Source organism: Equus asinus, chromosome 23, assembly GCF_041296235.1.
Source record: "Equus asinus isolate D_3611 breed Donkey chromosome 23, EquAss-T2T_v2, whole genome shotgun sequence".
Taxonomy (NCBI): domain Eukaryota; kingdom Metazoa; phylum Chordata; class Mammalia; order Perissodactyla; family Equidae; genus Equus; species Equus asinus.
In genome coordinates, this window is record NC_091812.1 from 39,643,864 (window position 1) to 39,663,336 (window position 19,473).

The 19,473-nt window shown below is 36.2% G+C and overlaps 1 protein-coding gene across 3 annotated transcripts in view; it reads left to right on the forward strand.

Annotated features, from left to right (window-relative positions):
* The window catches only part of RIC1 (RIC1 homolog, RAB6A GEF complex partner 1), a 143,968-nt gene that overhangs the window by 80,024 nt on the left and 44,471 nt on the right, over positions 1-19,473 (forward strand). For 2 of the 3 annotated variants that reach the window (XM_014860736.3, XM_014860737.3), the window contains exons 4-6: positions 12,863-12,970; positions 17,796-17,938; positions 18,208-18,344. In XM_014860736.3, coding sequence (XP_014716222.2) covers positions 12,863-12,970; positions 17,796-17,938; positions 18,208-18,344 — 388 coding nt within the window. The remainder of the gene's footprint in view (positions 1-12,862; positions 12,971-17,795; positions 17,939-18,207; positions 18,345-19,473) is intronic. The other variant, XM_014860738.3, reaches the window with a different exon arrangement.

The window sequence follows — 19,473 nt, forward strand, 5'->3', positions numbered from 1 at the left end:
AAATTCTTCATTATCATCATCAAATACTTATGGTATATTTACTATAATTTGTAAGACACTAGCTATCCTGGTGCTGAAAAGATGTAAGATGCTAATGAAGAGAGAAGTATTTAAAATTAATGGCAATATAAAGTGGCAAATGCCAAGTGAGTGAATGTCTCCAAAAGTGGTAATAGCATTTCAGGGGAAAGTGCTAAGTTGTTGGGGGAAGTTTTGTAGATAAGGAGATTTGAGTTACATCTGAAAGGAAAGATAGGCCTTAGGTAAGTTATGTTGCTAGGAAGAACACTGTATAATTAGCTGTACTCTTGAAGTTTCTGTTTGTCTCCCCCCTTCTCCAGTCCATCAGGTTACCTGCCACATTATTATTTTCTGTAACTGGCACTTAAAGTATCTGAGATCTCCTGGACAATAGACTTTGCTGACGTAAATGCCTGTTGAATTTAATTGGTAGTGACAGTTTTCTGTATCACCTTGTTTAGCCCTTCAAAGCATACTTAACATATATTAGGGGCGATTTTTTTTCTTTTAAGACTTCTCTATAATTTTTATGATATGTTTTTGAGCACTGTAGTTTGACTTTTCATTTTTGTCAATTTGATGGCAAAGTACTCCCTCCTCAAGGCTATGAGAAGTTTGACTAGTAGTTGACCTGCCTTATGAGAGAATTTCATGTTTCATTGCCCTTTAGGGGCCACTCATTGACATGAATGCCAAACTGGGAGACATTACTTTTAATTCATGAAGAATACATTAGTAAAGTAAAACTTCTCAAGTTGGGTTAATTTCATTTTTCCTTATTTCTTATGATATTGGACTGGTGTTACTGCTTCGAATAAATATACAGCAGTTTATAGATGTGGAGAAGAGAATGGCATTTGAAATTAGAGGCACCTGGATTCCAATCCAGGTTCCACTTTTTACTGGCAGTGACTTTGGAAAAGCTACTTTTTGAGTTACTTTTTATGCTATAAAAGGAGAAAAATGTGTTAGTAGCTTCTTAATAAGTTTCAGTTGTTACTAATGTCTAGCTTGTCTTTTGGATTATTAAATGTAATCTGCCTCCTCTGGTTATTTAAGACAATGGGTATGTGTTCAGAAAAGAAGGGCATTCAAGTTAACTAAATATGTGGATTCACTAACTATGTGGGTTCTCTTATAATAGTTTTAGTTCTCTAAGGTCTGTAGTAATGTCCCCACTTTCATTTCTGATTTTAGCAAGTTGAATCTTCTCTCTTTTTTCCTTAGGTTTTTCGATTTTTGCTTTAATTGATTTTCTCTATTGTTTTTCTCTTCTCTGTTTTGATCATATCTACTCCAGTCTTTAATCCACTCCAACCTCCTGCTAGTTTTGAGTTTAGTTTGCTTTTCTTTTTCTAAATCCTTAAGGTGTAGAGTTAGCTTATGGACTTGAGATGTTTCTTCTGTTTTAGTGTAAGCATGTTAGCTATAAATTTTCCTCTAAGTACTGCTTTCACTGCATCCCATGATGTTGTGTTTTCATTTTCATTAGTCTCAAATTTCCCTTTTTTTTTCATTGACCTTTTGGTTGTTTAAGAAGTGTTGTTTAATTTCCTCATATTTGTGGATTTTCTACTTTTCTTTGTTATTGATGTCTAGTTTCATTCCACTGTGGTCAGAGAAGATACTTCTTATGATTTCAGTCTTTTAAAATTTATTAAGACATTTTTGTGGCCCAACATACGTTCTATCCTGGAGAATGTTCCATGTACATTTGAGAAAGAATGTGTGTTCTCTTGTTGGGTGGAATATTCAGTATGTGTTTTACGTCTAAGTGACTTACAGTGTTGTTCAGGTTCTTTATTTCCTTACTGATCTTCTGTCTAGTAGTTCTATCCATTATTGAAAGTGGGGTATTGAAATTTCCAACCATTATTGTAGAACTATCTGTTTTTCACTTTAGTTCTTTCAGTATTTTCTTCATGTGTTTTGGGGCTCTGTTGTTAGCTGTGTATCTGTTTATAATTGTGATATCTTCTAGTGGATTTGACCCTTTTATCAGTATATATTGTCCTTCTTTGTCTCTTGTAACAAGTTTTGGTTTAAAACATTTTCTCAGATATTACTGTAACCACCCAGTTCTTAGTTACTATTTGCATGGAATTTCTTTTTCCATCCTTTAACTTTCAGCCTATCTGTGTCTTTGGATCTAAAGTGAGTCTCCTTTAGAAAACTTTGAAATGGAATCATATGTTCTTTTAAACCATTCTGACAAGGTCTGCCTTTTGCTTAGAGTGTGTAATCCATTTACATATAAAATAATTACTGATAAGGAAAGACTTCTGCAAGTTTGCTATTTGTTTTCTGATGTGTTGTATCATTTTTGTTCCTCAGTTGCTCCATTACTGCCTTCTTTTGTGTTTAATTGATTTTTTGCAGTGTACCATTTTGCATCTCTTCTCATTTCTTTTTCTTGTATATGTTTTAGCTGTCTTCTTAGTAGTTATCTTGGGGATTCCAATTAACATCTTAGACTTACAACAACCTAGATTGAATTAATAACTTAGCTTCAATAGCATACCAAAGCTATGCTCCTGTACATCTTTGTCCCTCCTCTTTTGTGTTCTTATTGTTACACATTACATATTTATACATTGTGTGCCCATATCATAGCTATATAATTACTGTTTTATGCATTAGTCTGTTAAATCATATAGTTAAAAAAGTGGATTTCTGAACCAAAAATACAATACTCCTGACTTTATATTTAACCAATGTAGTTACCTTTATCAGTGTTCTTTGCTTTTTCATATGGCTTTGTATTACTGTCTAGTGAGTGTCCTTTCATTTCAACCTGAAGGACTCTGTAGTGTTTTTTATAGTTCTGGACTACTTGGGATAAAATCCATCAACTTTTGTTTATCTGGGAATCCTTTAATTTCTCCTTTATTATTGAAGGATAGTTTTCTGGATATAGAATTCTTCCCCTTTTTTCTTTCAGCGCTTGAAATATTTCATCCCACTGGCCTCCATGGTTTCTGATGAGAAATTGGCTGCAAATCTTACTGAGGATCCCTTCCACATGAGTCACTTCTCTTGCTGCTTTCAAGATTCTCTCTTTGTCTTTCAGTAGTTTGATTACAATGTATCTTGTTGTGGATCTTTTTAAATTTATCCTTCTTAGAGTTTGCTAAGCTTCTTGGATGGTTAGATTCATGTCTTTATCAGATTTGGGACATTTTTCAACCATTATTTCTTCAAATATTCTTCCTGCTCCTTTCTCTTGCCTTTCCTTTAGGACTCCCATTATACATATGTTGGTTATACATGGTGGTGTCTCACAAATTTCTTAAACTGTGTTCATTTTTCTTCATTTTTTCTTTCTGCTCCTCAGATTACATAGTTAATAAAATCACTCATAAATTATAATCACTAACTATTAATTTGTTGGGTTTACTGGACCACAGTCTAACAACTATCCATTATTTGATGTAGTGTACCTATAAATCGGTATACCTTAAGTCCCTGTGGTAGAGGATAAAAAGAGAGCATTGTGTACCAAGTGTTGACTCTTAAAGCTTCTGCTCAGAAGTGACACAAGTTGCTTCCCCTCATGTTTTCTAGGCCAAAGTAAATCATGTGGCCATACTTAATTTTATGTGGGCAGAAAAGCACAATTCTTCTATGTGCCCAGGAATGAAGAATCTAATATTTGTCAGTGGCTTGAAGGACAACCAGGTATGCATGCAATGTGATTATACCTGTCTGTTTCTGAGAAGCCTCTCTTACTAAGCAAGAACTATAATTCTCAATGTGCTTTTATTATCTCCCTTCAAAAAGTCTATGATAAAGTTTCAGAAAAGACATTTCTACTGCCCAAGTCCAGGCCCTTGTATACTCTTATTAACAGTCTCCTAATTAATCTACAATCTCTTTTCCCTCTCCCACTTTATCCTCAATCCATTCTTTAGCACTTATTCTAATATTTCTTTGTGCAGACAAAGGTTATTGTTCATTTCCTTAATTCTCTAATATTTTTCAGTTTCTTAGGACCTGAAATTGAAGCTACTGGCTCATATGTCAACTCCTTCACCTAATAGCTCTGTGACCATGAGCAAAATTCTTAATATTTCTAAGCTTTGGTTTCTTTTCTGGAAAGGTGAGGATAATAATGCCTGTCACAAAGGATTATAAACAATCAGTTGAGATAATGTGTGCAGAACATTTTGCACACTCACACTTGTGTAAATGCTCAATTTATTACTATTTTCCTGGCATCCAATTCTTCATAATCTGGCTTTAACTTATCCATCCAGTCTCATTTTCCATGACTCCCTTCCAAAAATCTGATGCTATACTCTCAAATTATCGTTGACCTAACTAATAATATTTTTGATCATAAAGTTAGATTTTTTTAAATCAATGTAATTTTTAATAGTTTACTGCATATTACTATGTTCGGAAGAAGGGATATCAACTTTCCTGTGAAATTTTTCTCTAATTTTTGTAATGAAAGTCATTGAGAAGTCAAGATTTACTTAAATTTGCTGTTAAATTCTTATCATAATGCTTTAGCACTAATAAATCACTGTTTATGTAAAGGAAAATAGAGGGTTTCCAGTTTCAAGATGGATAATGAAGTTTCCATCTGTCTCATGAAAATCACCAACAGAACAAAAAGTTGAAATACTATTTCCATCTTTGATGAAAGCTAGAGATATCTCTAACCCTTGAGTTAAAAATCGGATGAGAAAGAATAAAATGACTTAGGAAGAATATCAAACCTGAGAGCCTAAGGTTACCTACATGATATTGATGAAAAACAACTTGTTTGATCTGTAAAAACCTGGAGAGTCTTAGGAATTAGATGCGCTAGTACCACAGAATATAGTTGGGGGCTGTAAACAGAGGAATTGTTTGAAAAAATCTGAATAAGTATTACTATGTTTCCACCTCACAGGAGACAGGAAATATATTGTCTGACTGAACCGGAAGGATTCCAGACAGAGTAGGGCAAGGGTGAGATGTAAACTAAAGATGGGAATTAAGTGAAAGTAGTCATACTGAACAGTAGGATGTCAAGTGTTCTTCCCCTGCTTGGCTCCAGACTTTTGGCTTCCATGCTTAGATATCCCAGACAGAATTGAGGGATCCTTCTTGGGGAAATTAAACCACTCCAGGAAAATGACCTAACATGCCCTGATATTTGAAGACCTCGACAAAAATGCCAGTGGGCTACTACCCTGAGGTTCACCAGTTGACATCTAACTTGAATACACAGAGCTTATAATTAACTTTTTCTTATTAACCTGTTGAACAAACAGCCAAGGATTATTAGCCATCTTAGGAAAGTTTCCAATATAAAAGAGAGACACACAACAGAAAAAAGGAAACTCAGAGGAAATAGGCCATGCAGGGAACACAAAAACTTTGAGGAAATAATAATTAACCTCAGACAGATATTGCTTAATAAAAACAAAGGGTGCTAGAAGAAAATAGGGAAGGTGGGTGAGAAAGTTCCTGGAATGAAAAGTACAATAGCAGAAAGAAAATATCCAGTGAAAACATTGGAAGAAACAGTTGTTGAACTCTCCCAGGATATAGAACAAAAGACAAAATAAGAGAGAAAAAGGAAAATTAGAGGTTAATATGAGGTTCAATATGTAACAGTAGGAGGAGTTCCAGAAAGAGAGAACGGAAATGGAGAGCCTTATTAGTATATTAAGGAAGCAAAACATGTAGATTTTCCAGACCTGAACTAAAGACATCAGTCACTAGATTGCAAGTGCTTGGTGCAAACAGTGATAGGTCCTCGTACTTGTAGAAAGGGACATTAATTCTGAAATTTCAGAACTCACTAGAGATCAAGAGGAGATCCTAAGAACTTCCAGATGGGAAAAAACAGATCGTAAAGTCTGTGAATAAAAATTGTCATTGAACTCCACAGCCACAGACCAGAGTCTAAATGACATTGGTGCAAAGCCTTTAAAATGCTGAGAGAAATATATTGACTTGTGCTTTTATGGAATTCGTCAAGCACACACTAGTGAGAACAGTATAATGATAATTCTTGTACCCGTCTCCCATATTCAGAAGTTGCCAACATCACCCTTTCCTGTATGCGTGCATACGTTTAGTATTTTGAAGCAAATTCCAGATACTGTATCATTTCAACCCTAAATACTTTAGTTTTATCTGTAACAGGTAGACATTTTAAAGAAACAGCCACAATATTATTACACCTAACAAAATTAACAATAATTTATTAATATTATCAAATACTTAGTCTGTGTTCAGTTTTCTCCATGTTAACTCAAACTGTCTTTTTAGGAGTTGTTTCAAACCAGGATCCATTGTATTTGATGGATATGTCCTAAGTTTCCACTTTTACCTAATGGTTTTGTCTGCTGTATCTGATGATCGTTCCCTGGATCTGTTATTTTTTTAAGGATTACGAAATTGTGATTTTTTTTTTTTATTCTACCATTCCTTCTGCATTCTTTAGCTGTGATCATATAAAGAACTTTCTTTCGTTGTCTCCTTGATATTTACCCTGAGATATAGTCCATACAGGAAAGACAGAGAGATGTTCGATTCTTTCCCTTTTTGTTGTTACAGTAATAAGTCCTAAGAACTTCCAGAGATAACTGAGTGTTTTTAGTATTGTTGTGAATGTAGGGGTTTTTATATATTTGAATTTTAATCAATTGCAGTCACTTTTCAGTGATCTAATTGTCACATCTTTAGCCTATGCAGGAGCTGATAAAAATGCTGTCATTTAAGTGGCATCCTTGCTTTCAGTCACAAGGCTCGTTTTACCATTTCCTGCCCCTGATTTGGAATAAGTCAAATCTCCAAGGAACTTTTGTTTCTTTCAGTGCTCAATGGTATTTTGAAGACCATGACTTGATGCTGTTACTTGGTTGTATTTGCTTTTAGGACTTTTTAATGAACAGAGCTAAAAGTAAAAAGTAAATTTTTCTTTTATGGAACTTTTTTTTAAAAATTGCAGTAATATTGGTTTATTACATTATATAAATTTCAGGTGTACATCATTATATTTCAATTCCTGTGTAGATTACATTGTGTTCACCACCCAAAGACTTATTACAGTCCATCACCACACACGTGTGCCTAATCACCCCTTCACCCTCCTCCCTCTGGTAACCACCAATCTAATCTCTGTCTCTATATGATTGTTTGTTGTTTTTATCTTCTCCTTCTTATGAGTGAGATCATATGGTATTTGACTTTCTCCCTCTGACTTATTCCGCTTAGCATAATACCCACAAGGTCCATCCATGTTGTCACAAATTGCCAGATTTCATTGTTGTGGCTGAGTAGTATACCACATCTTCTTTATCCATTCGTCCCTTGATGGGCACCTAGGTTGCTTCCAAGTCTTGGCTATTGTGAATAATGCTGCAGTGAACATAGGGGTGCAAGTATCTTTATGCATTTGTGTTTTCATGTTCTTTGGATAAATACCCAGCAGTGAAATTAGCAGGATCATATCGTACAACTGTTCTTAATTTTTTGAGGAATCTGCATACTGTTTTCCATAGTGCCTGCACCAGTTTGCACTCCCACTAGGAGTGTATGAGAGCTCCCTTCTTTCAACATCCTTTCCAACACTTGTTTCCTGTCTTATTAATTATTGCCATTCTGACAGGAGTGAGGTGGTATCTCATTGTAGTTTTGATTTGCATTTCCCTGATAGCTAATGATGTTGAACATCCTTTTATGTGCCTGTTGACCATATCTATATCTTCTTTGGAGAAGGGTCTGTTCAGATCTTTTGCCCATTTTTTAATTGGGTGATTGTTTTGTTGTTGTTGAGGTATATGAGTTCTTTATATATTTTGGATATTAGGCCATTATCACCTATATGGTTTGCAAATATCTTCTCCCGGTTGTTACATTGTCTTTTCGTTTTTTTGAAGAAGATTAACCCTGAGCTAATATCTGCCACCAATCCTCCTCTTTTTGCTGAGGAAGACTGGCGTTGAGCCAACATCCATGCCCATCTTCCTCTACTTTATACATGGGATGCCTACCACAGCATAGCTTTTGCCTAGCAGTGCCATGTCCACACCCAGGATCCGAACCGACGAACCCTGGGCTGCTGAGAAGTGGAACGTGCGAACTTAACTGCTGTGCCACGGGGCCGGCCCCCTGTCCTCATTCTTTTTAATTCTTTTTTATCTATTCAGCTTGGGTGATTTCCTCTAGTCTTTCGTCCAGCTCAGTGATCCATTCTTCTGTATCATCTACTCTACCTCTAGTCTCTCTAGTGATTTTTTCATTTTCATTATTGTATTCTTCATTTCTGATTGGTTCTTTATTATATTTTCTAGTTTTTTGTTGATGTTCTCACTGAGTTCATCCGTACTTCTCCCAGGATCAGTGAGCATCCTTATGACTCTTTATTTGAACTCTTTGTCAGATAGATTGTTTATTTTTGTTTCATTTAGTTCCTTTTCTGGGGGTTTGTCCTTGTTCCCTTACTTGGAATGTATTCCTTTGCCTCCTCATCTTCCTTCTTTCTGTGTGCTTATATCTGTCTATTAGACAGGTCATCTACATCTTCTGATCTTGGAGAGGTGGCCTTCTGTAAGAGATGCTTCATGACGCCCAGCAGTGTGCTACCCCCTCATCACCAGTTCCAAATGTTCCAGAAGTGACCCCTGTGTGGGCTCTGTGTCTCCTTCTCTTGTGGCAGGGTTGCTCTTGTTGCCGGTGCCCAGGGAGGCTAGGCTGTCCCCCTGGCCGACTGGTTGTAATTCTCAGCTGCACATGGCTGCTGTGGACTCTCGAGTCACTTTATCGAGCATGGGGAGCCCCAGCACAGTTGGCTACAAGGTCTGATAGCACATTCCTGTTGCAGTTTTTCTGTTATATGAGTAGGCCCCCACCTTGGCTGGTTGCTATGCTCAGGGGCTTATAATTACTGTAGGCATCCCGCCTGCAAGACTGTTATCAGCTCTCTCAGGCTTGCAGCTGAGTGGAGCTGGCCCCAGGCATGGGAGCACCTAATTGTTTTAGGCTTTGAAAGGTGGGGCTGATCCCCTATGTGGCTGTTTGAAAAGCACAAGTCTTCTGTGACTGACAAGTCCCACTGCCCACAGGGGCACACACACCGTCAATGCAGTCCTGCCCCATATGTGCCTCCTGACCCCTTGAATCGGACCCACTCACCCCACTGCAGAGGCCCCACACACTTCATCGACGTGCCACACAGTCCTTCTGCTCCTCGTGCAGGCCCTGTCCCTCAGAGGCAGACCCATTCGTCTGGCTGCAGAGGATCCAGACACCCAGCCTGTGCAGGCCCACAAGTTGCCCAAGGGCTTGCTGTTGGTGGGACCAGTCCCTAGGGTGGGCTGCCTGCCCTGGCTGAGCTGGATTAAATCAGTGCTCTAGTGGGTGGGGCAGACCCTGGGCTAACAGGCCAGGGGAAGAACTCCAATGGTGTCTGCCAGTATTTGCATCAGCACACCTGTACTCAGTCACGATAATGGCTGCTGCCAATGTCTCAGTCCCTGGAGGGGTCTCATCTCTTACTGAGATGTACCCAGAGCCTATCAGGTTATTCTCTTTTCAGCAAAGGACTGTGGCTTTCTTGTGATTTTCTGTTGCTTTCCAAAATGGGTGAATTTGTGCATGGACCCTTGAAGAACCAACTTTTTTCCCTTATGTCCAAAAGCTTTTCTCAGGGTATTCCCTATTGTTGTTAGTAGCCAGCAAAGCCAGATATTATGAGACTCGTCTCAGTTCTGCTGAGTCCAAAGAATGCTTATAGTGGTAATGCTCCCCTACTCAGGGCCCCTGTTCCTCCAGGGAAGGCTGCATACCTTAGGATTGCTCCTGGCTGGCCTTGAAGTTTCATGGCTTGCGAAGGTGGCTTTTTTTCTCTCCAGAAAGGAGTTTCGTCCTTTTCCACCTCAGTCAGGACTGTCCCTTGTTGCAGGGTTTTTTTTTTTTAATCCAGTTTTCACTTCTCTCTCAGAGGTAATTGTTCCCAGAGTAGTTGTAAATTTGTTGTGTCTGTGGGAGGAGATGAGTTCAGAGTCTGCATACTCCGCCATCTTGGCACCTCTCCAGGAAGTAAATTTTAGAAAGGGAAAAAATACATCGTGAGTTAATACTGATATCTCCAATGCAAAGATTGTTATAAGTTAAAGTTTTTAAAACCTTTGAAATTTTTTTAAGTTTTAAAAGTGAAGTTAAAGATTTACTTCTCTAGTTTTATATTTGTGTATTTTTCTTATTGATAACCTTGTTTCCCAAGAACATAAACATAATTGCTTGTTTACTTTATCCTATTGTACTCATAGTAGTTCCAAAATAATATCAATATTCTTATAACAGTATTATGGCTGAATACAGTTTGATTCTTTTATGGTTTTTCCTTAGGAAATTTTCCATTAAGGATGCACAAACTACTGTGTTCCAAAGTTACTTGAAATAATTATTTTTGCTGTTAGCTTGATGTACAATTAGGTTTGTTTCTTTTCTATTTTTAGAGATTGTTGTTGATTTTCATTTTAATTTCCTTTATTAATTATATAAAACATTTTCATGTCCCAAAGTTAAAAAAAATGATAGTAATAACATCCCTCACCCTGTAGTCTCCCTTCTCTTGTAGGTATACATTTTCATTTGGTTTTGGTTGTCATTCATTTTAAAAATAGGAGTGCATGCATATAAACATTGATATTTCCCTTCGTGTCTTACAAATGTAGCATACTGTATACAGTATTGTGTACCTTACTTTTTCACTTAACAACAGATGCTGCGGATCATTTCAGGGAGTTTTTCTACTTTTCCTTTTTTGGCTGCATAATATTTTGTTGTATGAATTCAACCAGCCCTATTGTGATACATATTTTGATTATTAGTCTTTCCTGTAATAAATTGCATTGTGTGAGCATCATTTTTGAGAAATTATGTGCAGCCTAAAATTTTACACCCAAACATTCATCTAGGCATCAAAATAAAGACATTTCAGACTTGAGATTTCTAAATTTGCTTCTCATACACCTTTCTGTAAAGCCCCAAGAGTATGTGAAGCAAGTAAGTAGAAGGTATGGGATCTATAAAATAAATGATCTAACATAGGAAGGAAACAAAGAAGTCATTAGGATGATGACAAAGGAAAATATCAGGATGATAGCTGTGCAGACTTAGTAGGGCAGTGGGCATCAGGAGCGATGCTTCCAGGGGGAAATAAAAAAGGGAATAATAGGTTTAGTAACAGGTTTGACCGTATAGAAGATTATATTGAGATTTGTTTTTATCCGAGCTATTAAGGGTGTGAGAATACTTAGGTATAAGTTTAAAGAAAACCAAGGAAATGAAAGCATGTGGTAAAGTTAACTTCAGGAAAATTAACAAATTATGTAAAGAAAGAAGTGTAGTCACTGAATACTACTTGACCCAGAAGTGAAAAATATTTAATCATCATCATGACAACAATTTGGTAGAATTATGTTGGGAGAATGGGAAAAAATGGGGAATGAGAGTGAAAAGTTAACAGATAATGTCTATAATAATGATGTAAAGCAGTGTAAAATACTGTTTAAAAATATGCAGGTAAATAAAGAACACAGCTAAAAGAATTGAAGCTGGTTGTCTCCTCACTAAATGACTGCTGTGGGGTTTTTTTGTTTGTCATAAGCCTTCTAACACTATTGACTGTTTAAATTATGTGTATGTATTACTTTGAAAAAATAACCTTAAAATTAGATATACATGGAGAATGTCTCAGGGAATTCATCACAGTGTGTGTGTGTGATTAGCAGTTTAGATATGATTCTGATAAACTAATAACTCATGGTGTTCTTTTTAGGGGCTGTCAGATCAAACGTGGACATGTGTAGTTAAACATTAGCCATTCAGACATATAGAAGGAATCAAATATTCCAAGTCATGGCAGTAGCAGAACAGGATGGTAATAAAGCACCACAAGCTTCTATATGGAAAATAATCTAAAACTAAAAAGTAAGCAAAAAGGTTTCTGAGCATCAAAATAATTTTCGTAAAGCCAGGAACCTTAAAAGCTATTGAATTTGTTAGACTCTTTATACATAATTTTAATAATTGCAGACTGGTTTCCAGGATTGTAAGTGACTGAAGAGGGAAAGATGATGTAGGCAGGCTACTTGTTGCCAAGAGTAAGTGATAGCTGATAGTAAGGGAAGAGACAGATAGCTGTTAAATTCCAGCACAGGCATTGAGAAAGAATGGTTCTGTGCCATGTGGAGATAAAGATTCCAAAACAGGTTTATAGTCCTTTTGAGGGATTGTGTGTGATAGCTCAGTTGTGTTGGCATTGACCCAGCCACTCACTCTAGTGCAACCATTTAATGCCAGGAAGTTTTCACATTTAGCCATTTTGCTATTTATTACCAAGTTTTATGTGAAACATCTCTTAATTGCATCCCTGAATCTGACCTTAATTCTGATAACATACCCAAAGGATAGCAGTCAAGGATAAGGTGTGGAGTAAGGTACGATGAGGTAAGGATTTGGATCACTTTGGACATGCACTATGTGGAATGGTATATATCTTCCATAGCTTCCCAAAGCAGAAAGGGCCATCAATCATTTTAAACAGAATATCTATTGATTTCCTTGAGAGTTTGCTTTTATCTTAAGGATTTTTTCCTAGGATTCTTTGATAACACAAGCTACATTGGTCACGCATTTTTTTCTAGTTGATAGGTAGATATGTCTGCTATAATGGAATTTATCTGTTTTTCGTTTGAGAACCTGAAGGACGAACACCTGATTTGTTAAGTTTGACTTTTTTTACTTTGATTGGGTATATATTAGTCATAGAGTGGAGGAGAATTCAATATATTTCTCTTTGATCCTCTGTATTTGCTATTTTTTTTTTTAGAGGAAGTCCACAAATGAAGGGGACACCCCACTTTAAGGAAGAACAGTGTGCTCCAGCATTAGATTTAGAAATGAGGAAAATATTGGATTTACAAGCACCCATCATGAGGTACAGTACCTTGGTTAAATTTAGCATTTTGTGATGACAATATACAGTATACAATATAGTTGGTTAATCACATGACCAATAAAAAAGTTGATTTATTTTCATTGAGGAAAATCTTTTTAGTCCTAGAAATGCTTGATTAGCTCTTATAAAAAATGTGAAGTTTCACAGATGGTACATTATTAAATTATTGTAATAAAGCCCATAATTGGGTATACCAACTGTAATTTTATTTAGAAATTTGTATTTTTTGTTAAGATCTAAAATTGTTTGAATGGTATAACACAGTTGATGTTACTGAAAAAGATACTGATATGCATCTGTAAAAACAATGAGGGGGCACTCTCTACTGAAAAAAACTTCCCAAATATGTTGTTGGGTAAAAAAAGCAAGGTGTACTCTATATAATAATGCTACTATTTGTTTTTAAGAGGCAGCTGGTGGTGTTAGAGTATGTATTGTTCTGGAAGAATACATAAGAAACTGGGCATGAGAGCTCAGTGCTGAGGAGATGGGTTTGGGAAGACTTTTTACCATATACTCTTATTAAATATTGAGCTGTGTGGATGTAATGTATGCATATATTGAACTATATGAACGTAATACCCATGTTTTTTAAACTCTTCTGATTCACAGTTCTAATAAAAGGCTTCTTTCACCATTTCTCTTGTTAGAATATAATACAGATACTAGAAAATAGTAAATAAAATCGTATGCAAGTGGCTGACTGTTGCCTTGCCTTGTTTAATCTATCTTTTTCTACTTTATTCTCTTCGTAGAAAAAGAATCCTTTCCCCTTTTTTGGTTATTTGTTTAAATGTGATCAGGGTTACAAAAGATTGAGTTCAGGTTACTCATCACCTTGGTCAGAAAGTTACTCTTCACCTCAGATTTTATTTCAGCATAAAGATCCTTTTCAAGAAGGTAACTTGTTGCATAAGGAATTTTGAATTTCTGTGGTACAAGCTAGGTGGAACTGTACAAGCATGGCTTTCTACTTCCATCTGGTGGTAAAAAATATTTGGTTCATGGAAATGGGATAGAAAAAGAACCTTTAAAAAAAACATTCCTGCCATCTTGTACAAGTTTAATTGATCAGGTGCTAGTTTTTAATCAACAAATTTAGGTGATTGGAAATCTCTTAGATTTCTCTCAAAACTCAGTAAAATAATTATGTTTTAGAATTATATTATTATTAGCATCTATAACATGTACTTGCTGGAAATTTGATTAGAGATTTCCTGTATGACTTTGAATTGAGTGAGAACGCATGATATGTGGGCTTCATAACCAACTATTTTCCCTCCCACTACCAAAAATATGTCAGATGAAGTTAGGGATAATGGTTATGTTGTTGCTTATAGGCATAAGATTGCAGTGGTGCTGCCATCTTTTAATTTTTGTTTGAACAAAGAATAGGATTAAGCATCCAACCTTTGTTATTAATTGAAGATAGAGAATGTGGAGAAGGTAAAAACTACTAATGTAATTTATAATTAAAACTCTTAGTCTATTTCTAACTAATACCACATAATCAATACTAATAAATACCACAGTTTATTCTGTGTCTTCCTCCATCTCAGGCCCTTAGGAAAGCCCTATGTAGTATATAGTATTTAATATTAGGTATTAAATATATTTACATATTTGAGGATTAGTGGTTATGAATTATATATTTCCCTATTAAGAATATTTGATTAATCAGAAAAACTATTCTACTTCCAAGATCCTACGATTCTACTTCTAAGATCCTAAATTAAAAACAAACAAACAAACAAACAAAAAACACCATCTGTGGGATACCAGATGGCTGCTATAAAGCCCATGAAGTCAGTGATTGGAGAAGTTCTTTGAGGACATAACTTAGAGTACATTTATGTGTGTTTTGTGTGTACTTAACCCCAAGGGTGCTTTTCAAAATATTTAAAAACCAGTATAGCATGAAAGTACATGGGATATTGATTATTGGTACAGGGTCCTGACATCCTCTGATGCCAAGAATTAATTCTTTAATTGTTATATCTTTGTGAGGGAGGGAATCAGTGGTGGGCCAGCACTTGGGTAGCTTGGAACAAGGCTTATTAACTAAACTTTATGGAAATACTCAGTACTTTAATAACTGACATCAGCCTATGTTTTAATGAGTTTGTTTACTTTCAGTTAATTGAGGATATATCTATCTTTTTCTACAGATTCTACATCATGTTTATCACAGTCACAGTCATCTATTAATTACAACATCAAAATTGTGTTTGAGTCTATTTATATTGATGGATTTTTCTCTTGACTCTGGGTCGTGTTTTCCTGTTTATTCGTATGTCTGGCCATTTTTTTTGTCACAGAATTGTGGATAATAATGTGGAGATTCTGAATTATGTTAATTTTGTCAGAAGAGTATTGAGTTTTGCCTTGCAGACAGTTAAATTACTGGAGGGTAACCTTCATCTTGTTCTTAACTTTCATATGCAGTGATGCTTCCAGGAAGATAAGAGCAGGGAGAGGGAGAGTATAGTGTTAAAAAACCTAGTCTGGGGGCCGGCCCAGTGGCACAGCAGTTAAGTGTGCACGTTCCACTTCGGCGGCCTGGAGTTTGCCGGTTTGGATCCTGGGTGTAGACATGGCACCACTTGGCACGCCATGCTGTGGTAGGCATCCCACATATAAAGTAGAGGAAGATGGGCATGGATGTTAGCTCAGGGCCATTCTTCCTCAGTGAAAAGAGGAGGATTGGCAGCAGTTAGCTCAGGGCCAATCTTCCTCAAAAACAAACAAAACCAATAAATAAATAAATAAACCTAGTGTGACTCTTGCTGAATGAAGACCTCTGTTAAGCCAATGACCACTAAATTACCTCTCTTGAAATGTTGTAGCAGATCTATTCTACCCACCACCTGCTACACATACACTTTATCCCTAAAATATATATTTGAAATGAAAGACTATACAGTTGTCCCTTGGTATCCATGGGTGATTGGTTCCAGGACCCCTGCAGATACCAAAATCTCCAGATGCTCAAGTCCCTTAGTCAGCCCTCCGTAACCAAAGTTCTGCATCCGCAGATTCAACCAACCATGGATGGTAACATAGCATTACAAGATCATGGTTGGTTGAATCTGCAGATGCAGAACCCACAGATAGGAAGGACTGACTTGTGTAATATTTTAAAAGGTGAACTTTCTATAAACTGGGAATTTTAATTGATTACATATGCTCTGAAGTTCAAGAGATGAAGCTGGGTAAGGGGATACATTAATCTTTTTCAGTATTTTTATAATTGGGGAAGAAAATGCAATAGATTATTCATTGTCTGAAGTCCTTGGGAAATGAGTGATTGAACTCAACCTTCCAAAGAATTGAAGGTTTAGTTTAAGAATTAAAACATTAACAACATTTTTTTCATCATTATGGAGTAAAATATTTCTGAAATACATTCTTAACTTCTTAAGTATGAAAGGAAATTTAATAGTATGTAATAGAGTATATATTATAGACACAGCATTTTTCATTCTTTCTTATACTTAAATTTGTTATAGCATGTGATATTCTTGAGTACTCTTAAATCCATCTTATTCCATTAGCTTTCTTGATACTAATTTCCACTGGTTTCCCTGGGTCTCTTTTTCTTTCTCTCTGCCAGTACTTTTTTTTTTTGGTGAGGAAGAATGGCCCTGAGCTAACATCTTTGCCAGTCCTCCTCTATTTTGTATGTGGGGTGCTGCCACAGCTTGACTTGATGAGTGGTGTAGGTCCACACCCAGGATCTGAACCCATGAACCCCAGGCCAGCAAAGCAAAGCATGCTGAACTTAACCGCTATGCCACTGGGCTGGCTCCTCTGCCAGTACTTTTGCAGTCTTATTTATGGATTCACCTTTTCTCTTGTCCTTTCTCCTCTTCTTTGCTTCTTCCCACAAATAGTTAATGCCAGATAAAACTAGTACTGCCCCAGGGGCTGGGCATATAAGAGTAAGCCAAGTAGGCATTTATGTGCCATTAGGTAAGTAAATGTTAAATCTCCTTGCACGTATCAATAAGTGCTGAGATCATACTCCATAATTACTTTTCAATACTTAGTCAACTGAGATGTCTTCTGAAGGGAGAAACCATGTTTTATTCACTTTTGAATCTCCAACACACAACGTAGCACCTGTCATGAGAGCACAGGTTTAATAAGTGTTTGTTGAATGAATGAACAATGCGAGACTAAATAATACCCTAGAAATCCAGTGGTCTAGGACTGTGCTCTCCAATACAGTAGCCACTAGTCAAATGAAGTTATTTAAAGTTAAATTAGTTAGAGGTGAACAAAATTAAAAGCTCAGTTCTCCTGTCACACTAGCCATATTTCAAACATACAATCACCACATGTGGCTAGTGGCTACCATGTTAGTACAGATATAGAACATTTCCGTTGCTGGTGAAAGTTCTGTTGGACAGTGCTAGAGGATTGTTAGATTTATACTTCACGGCTCCAGATTGTCATCCTGTCATAAGTTCTTTTTATGGTTTCTCTGCCTCTTTTCTTTCTTGTCAGCTATCACTTATCCTTCCATCTTCTAATTTGCTGTTGCAGTATTTCTAGTTTTTAATCCATCTGTGACTATTGCCACCCATAGTCTTTCATTTCTTCCACAATTTCTGATTCTAGATTGAATTATACATAGATAAAGCTGTAATATAGCTATATTTTAGATAAATGGCAGTTTTGTAAGTAGTTTCTTGATCTTCTCTGCAAGAATATTCTTCAGAGCAGTTATATTGCTACTCATTGCTTTCCCAGTACGCTCCCTTAAAAGGTAATTGATTCTAAATTGCTTACTTCCCTACAGTTTGCAGTCTGTATTGGAAGATCTCCTGGTTGCTACTTCTGATGGACTTCTTCATCTTATTCACTGGGAAGGAATGACAAATGGAAGGAAAGCTATTAATCTTTGCACAGTACCCTTTTCAGTAGATCTGCAGTCATCTAGAGGTAGTTATACTTTCTGCATGGGGTAGAACCAGATGTTTAATATTTGATATAGACATTTTCTACAGATGAACATTGAGTTTTCTACTTTGGAATTAATTATGCAAGAGAGGAGTGTGTGTGTGTCAATAGGAAGGAGTACTTTAGTTGTTTAGTGTTGTTAGTTCATTATTTTGTCCTTTTAACTGTCCTTACAGAGTTTGCAAGCAAAAATGTGAGGGAATTATTTACTGTATTTGTATTCATATTTCACATACTTATTTTTTCATCAGCAGGTTCATTCTTGGGCTTTGCAGATGTGCACATCAGAGACATGGAATACTGTGCCACGCTTGATGGTTTTGCTGTTGTGTTTAACGATGGTAAAGTTGGATTTATTACGCCGGTGTCGAGTAGATTTACTGCAGAGGTATGACTTACTAAAACTTTGTTTATTTTCTTTATTTTACATTTATTAATTTTAGTCTTTGTTATTAAATCTCTCCGCCATTTTCCTTATTTGAGATTTTAGTGATGGTTGTCAATTAATTTTTTTAATCAAAACTATACATATAAATAGTGTAAGTAGACAAATGTATTAGACATGTTGAAGAAAAATGATAGTTCCTGCCCTCCTCCCTGCTCTCTTCGGGCCCAGTTTCATTCTCAGAGGCAACTACTTTTTATTCCTTTACTGCTTATTTTGATATTTATTTTCAATAATCTGAATATTTCCTTTAATTTTTAGTTTTTAGGCTGTGTTCATTGACTTCCCACTGTGGAAAATGACCACTTGCTTTCCTCTTCCTTGTTGGCACCACACTCATATTCTTCTCACCTTCTCAATTTGATTATTGTGATTTTGATTAGATTACTATTCATTGTTTATATTGTTATTGCTATGTAAAATCCATTAGTACCTGAGCCATATGATAAGTTATGATTATTTTTCCGTTACTGCAGATTTCCCCTCCCCCTGGGCATTAATAATTGTTCTTTACGTTTGCTTAGTTTTTATGTACATACCATAACTCAACCTCAAACTGTCTGCTGGTTATGTAAATATCCGCTTGATTCTTTCAAACACGTTAGGTGTTCTGTCCATTTCATCTTCTTGAAGAAATTTCTCTTGGAACCTTCTCACGTGCTCCCAACTGGATTGGTGGCTCACTATACATACCTTTAACACAATTGTACTTTTGGGCTCTCCATCATCCTCATCCTGAGGATTCCTTTTATTCTTTATTTGGATGAGATTCTTTCATAGTTAATGGTTAATATATGATTGATTAATATATGAATTTGGTTACTGTGACAGAGACTTAAAATAAAAATTTGGATTCATTGGAACCTCTCTGGGTTTGGTTGATCTTCACCATGCTTCAGGAGGTAACTGAGTTATCTCCTTTCCTGCCCTCTCTGTATCCAGTGTTAGCATAGAGGGACCACATTCAGCATGTAAACATTCACTTACTTATCCCTGTTTTCATTGTGGTCTAGAGACCACTGGGATTTTTTTGTTTTGTTTTTCTCCAAAGAAAACTCTCCAGTTTTTTTGT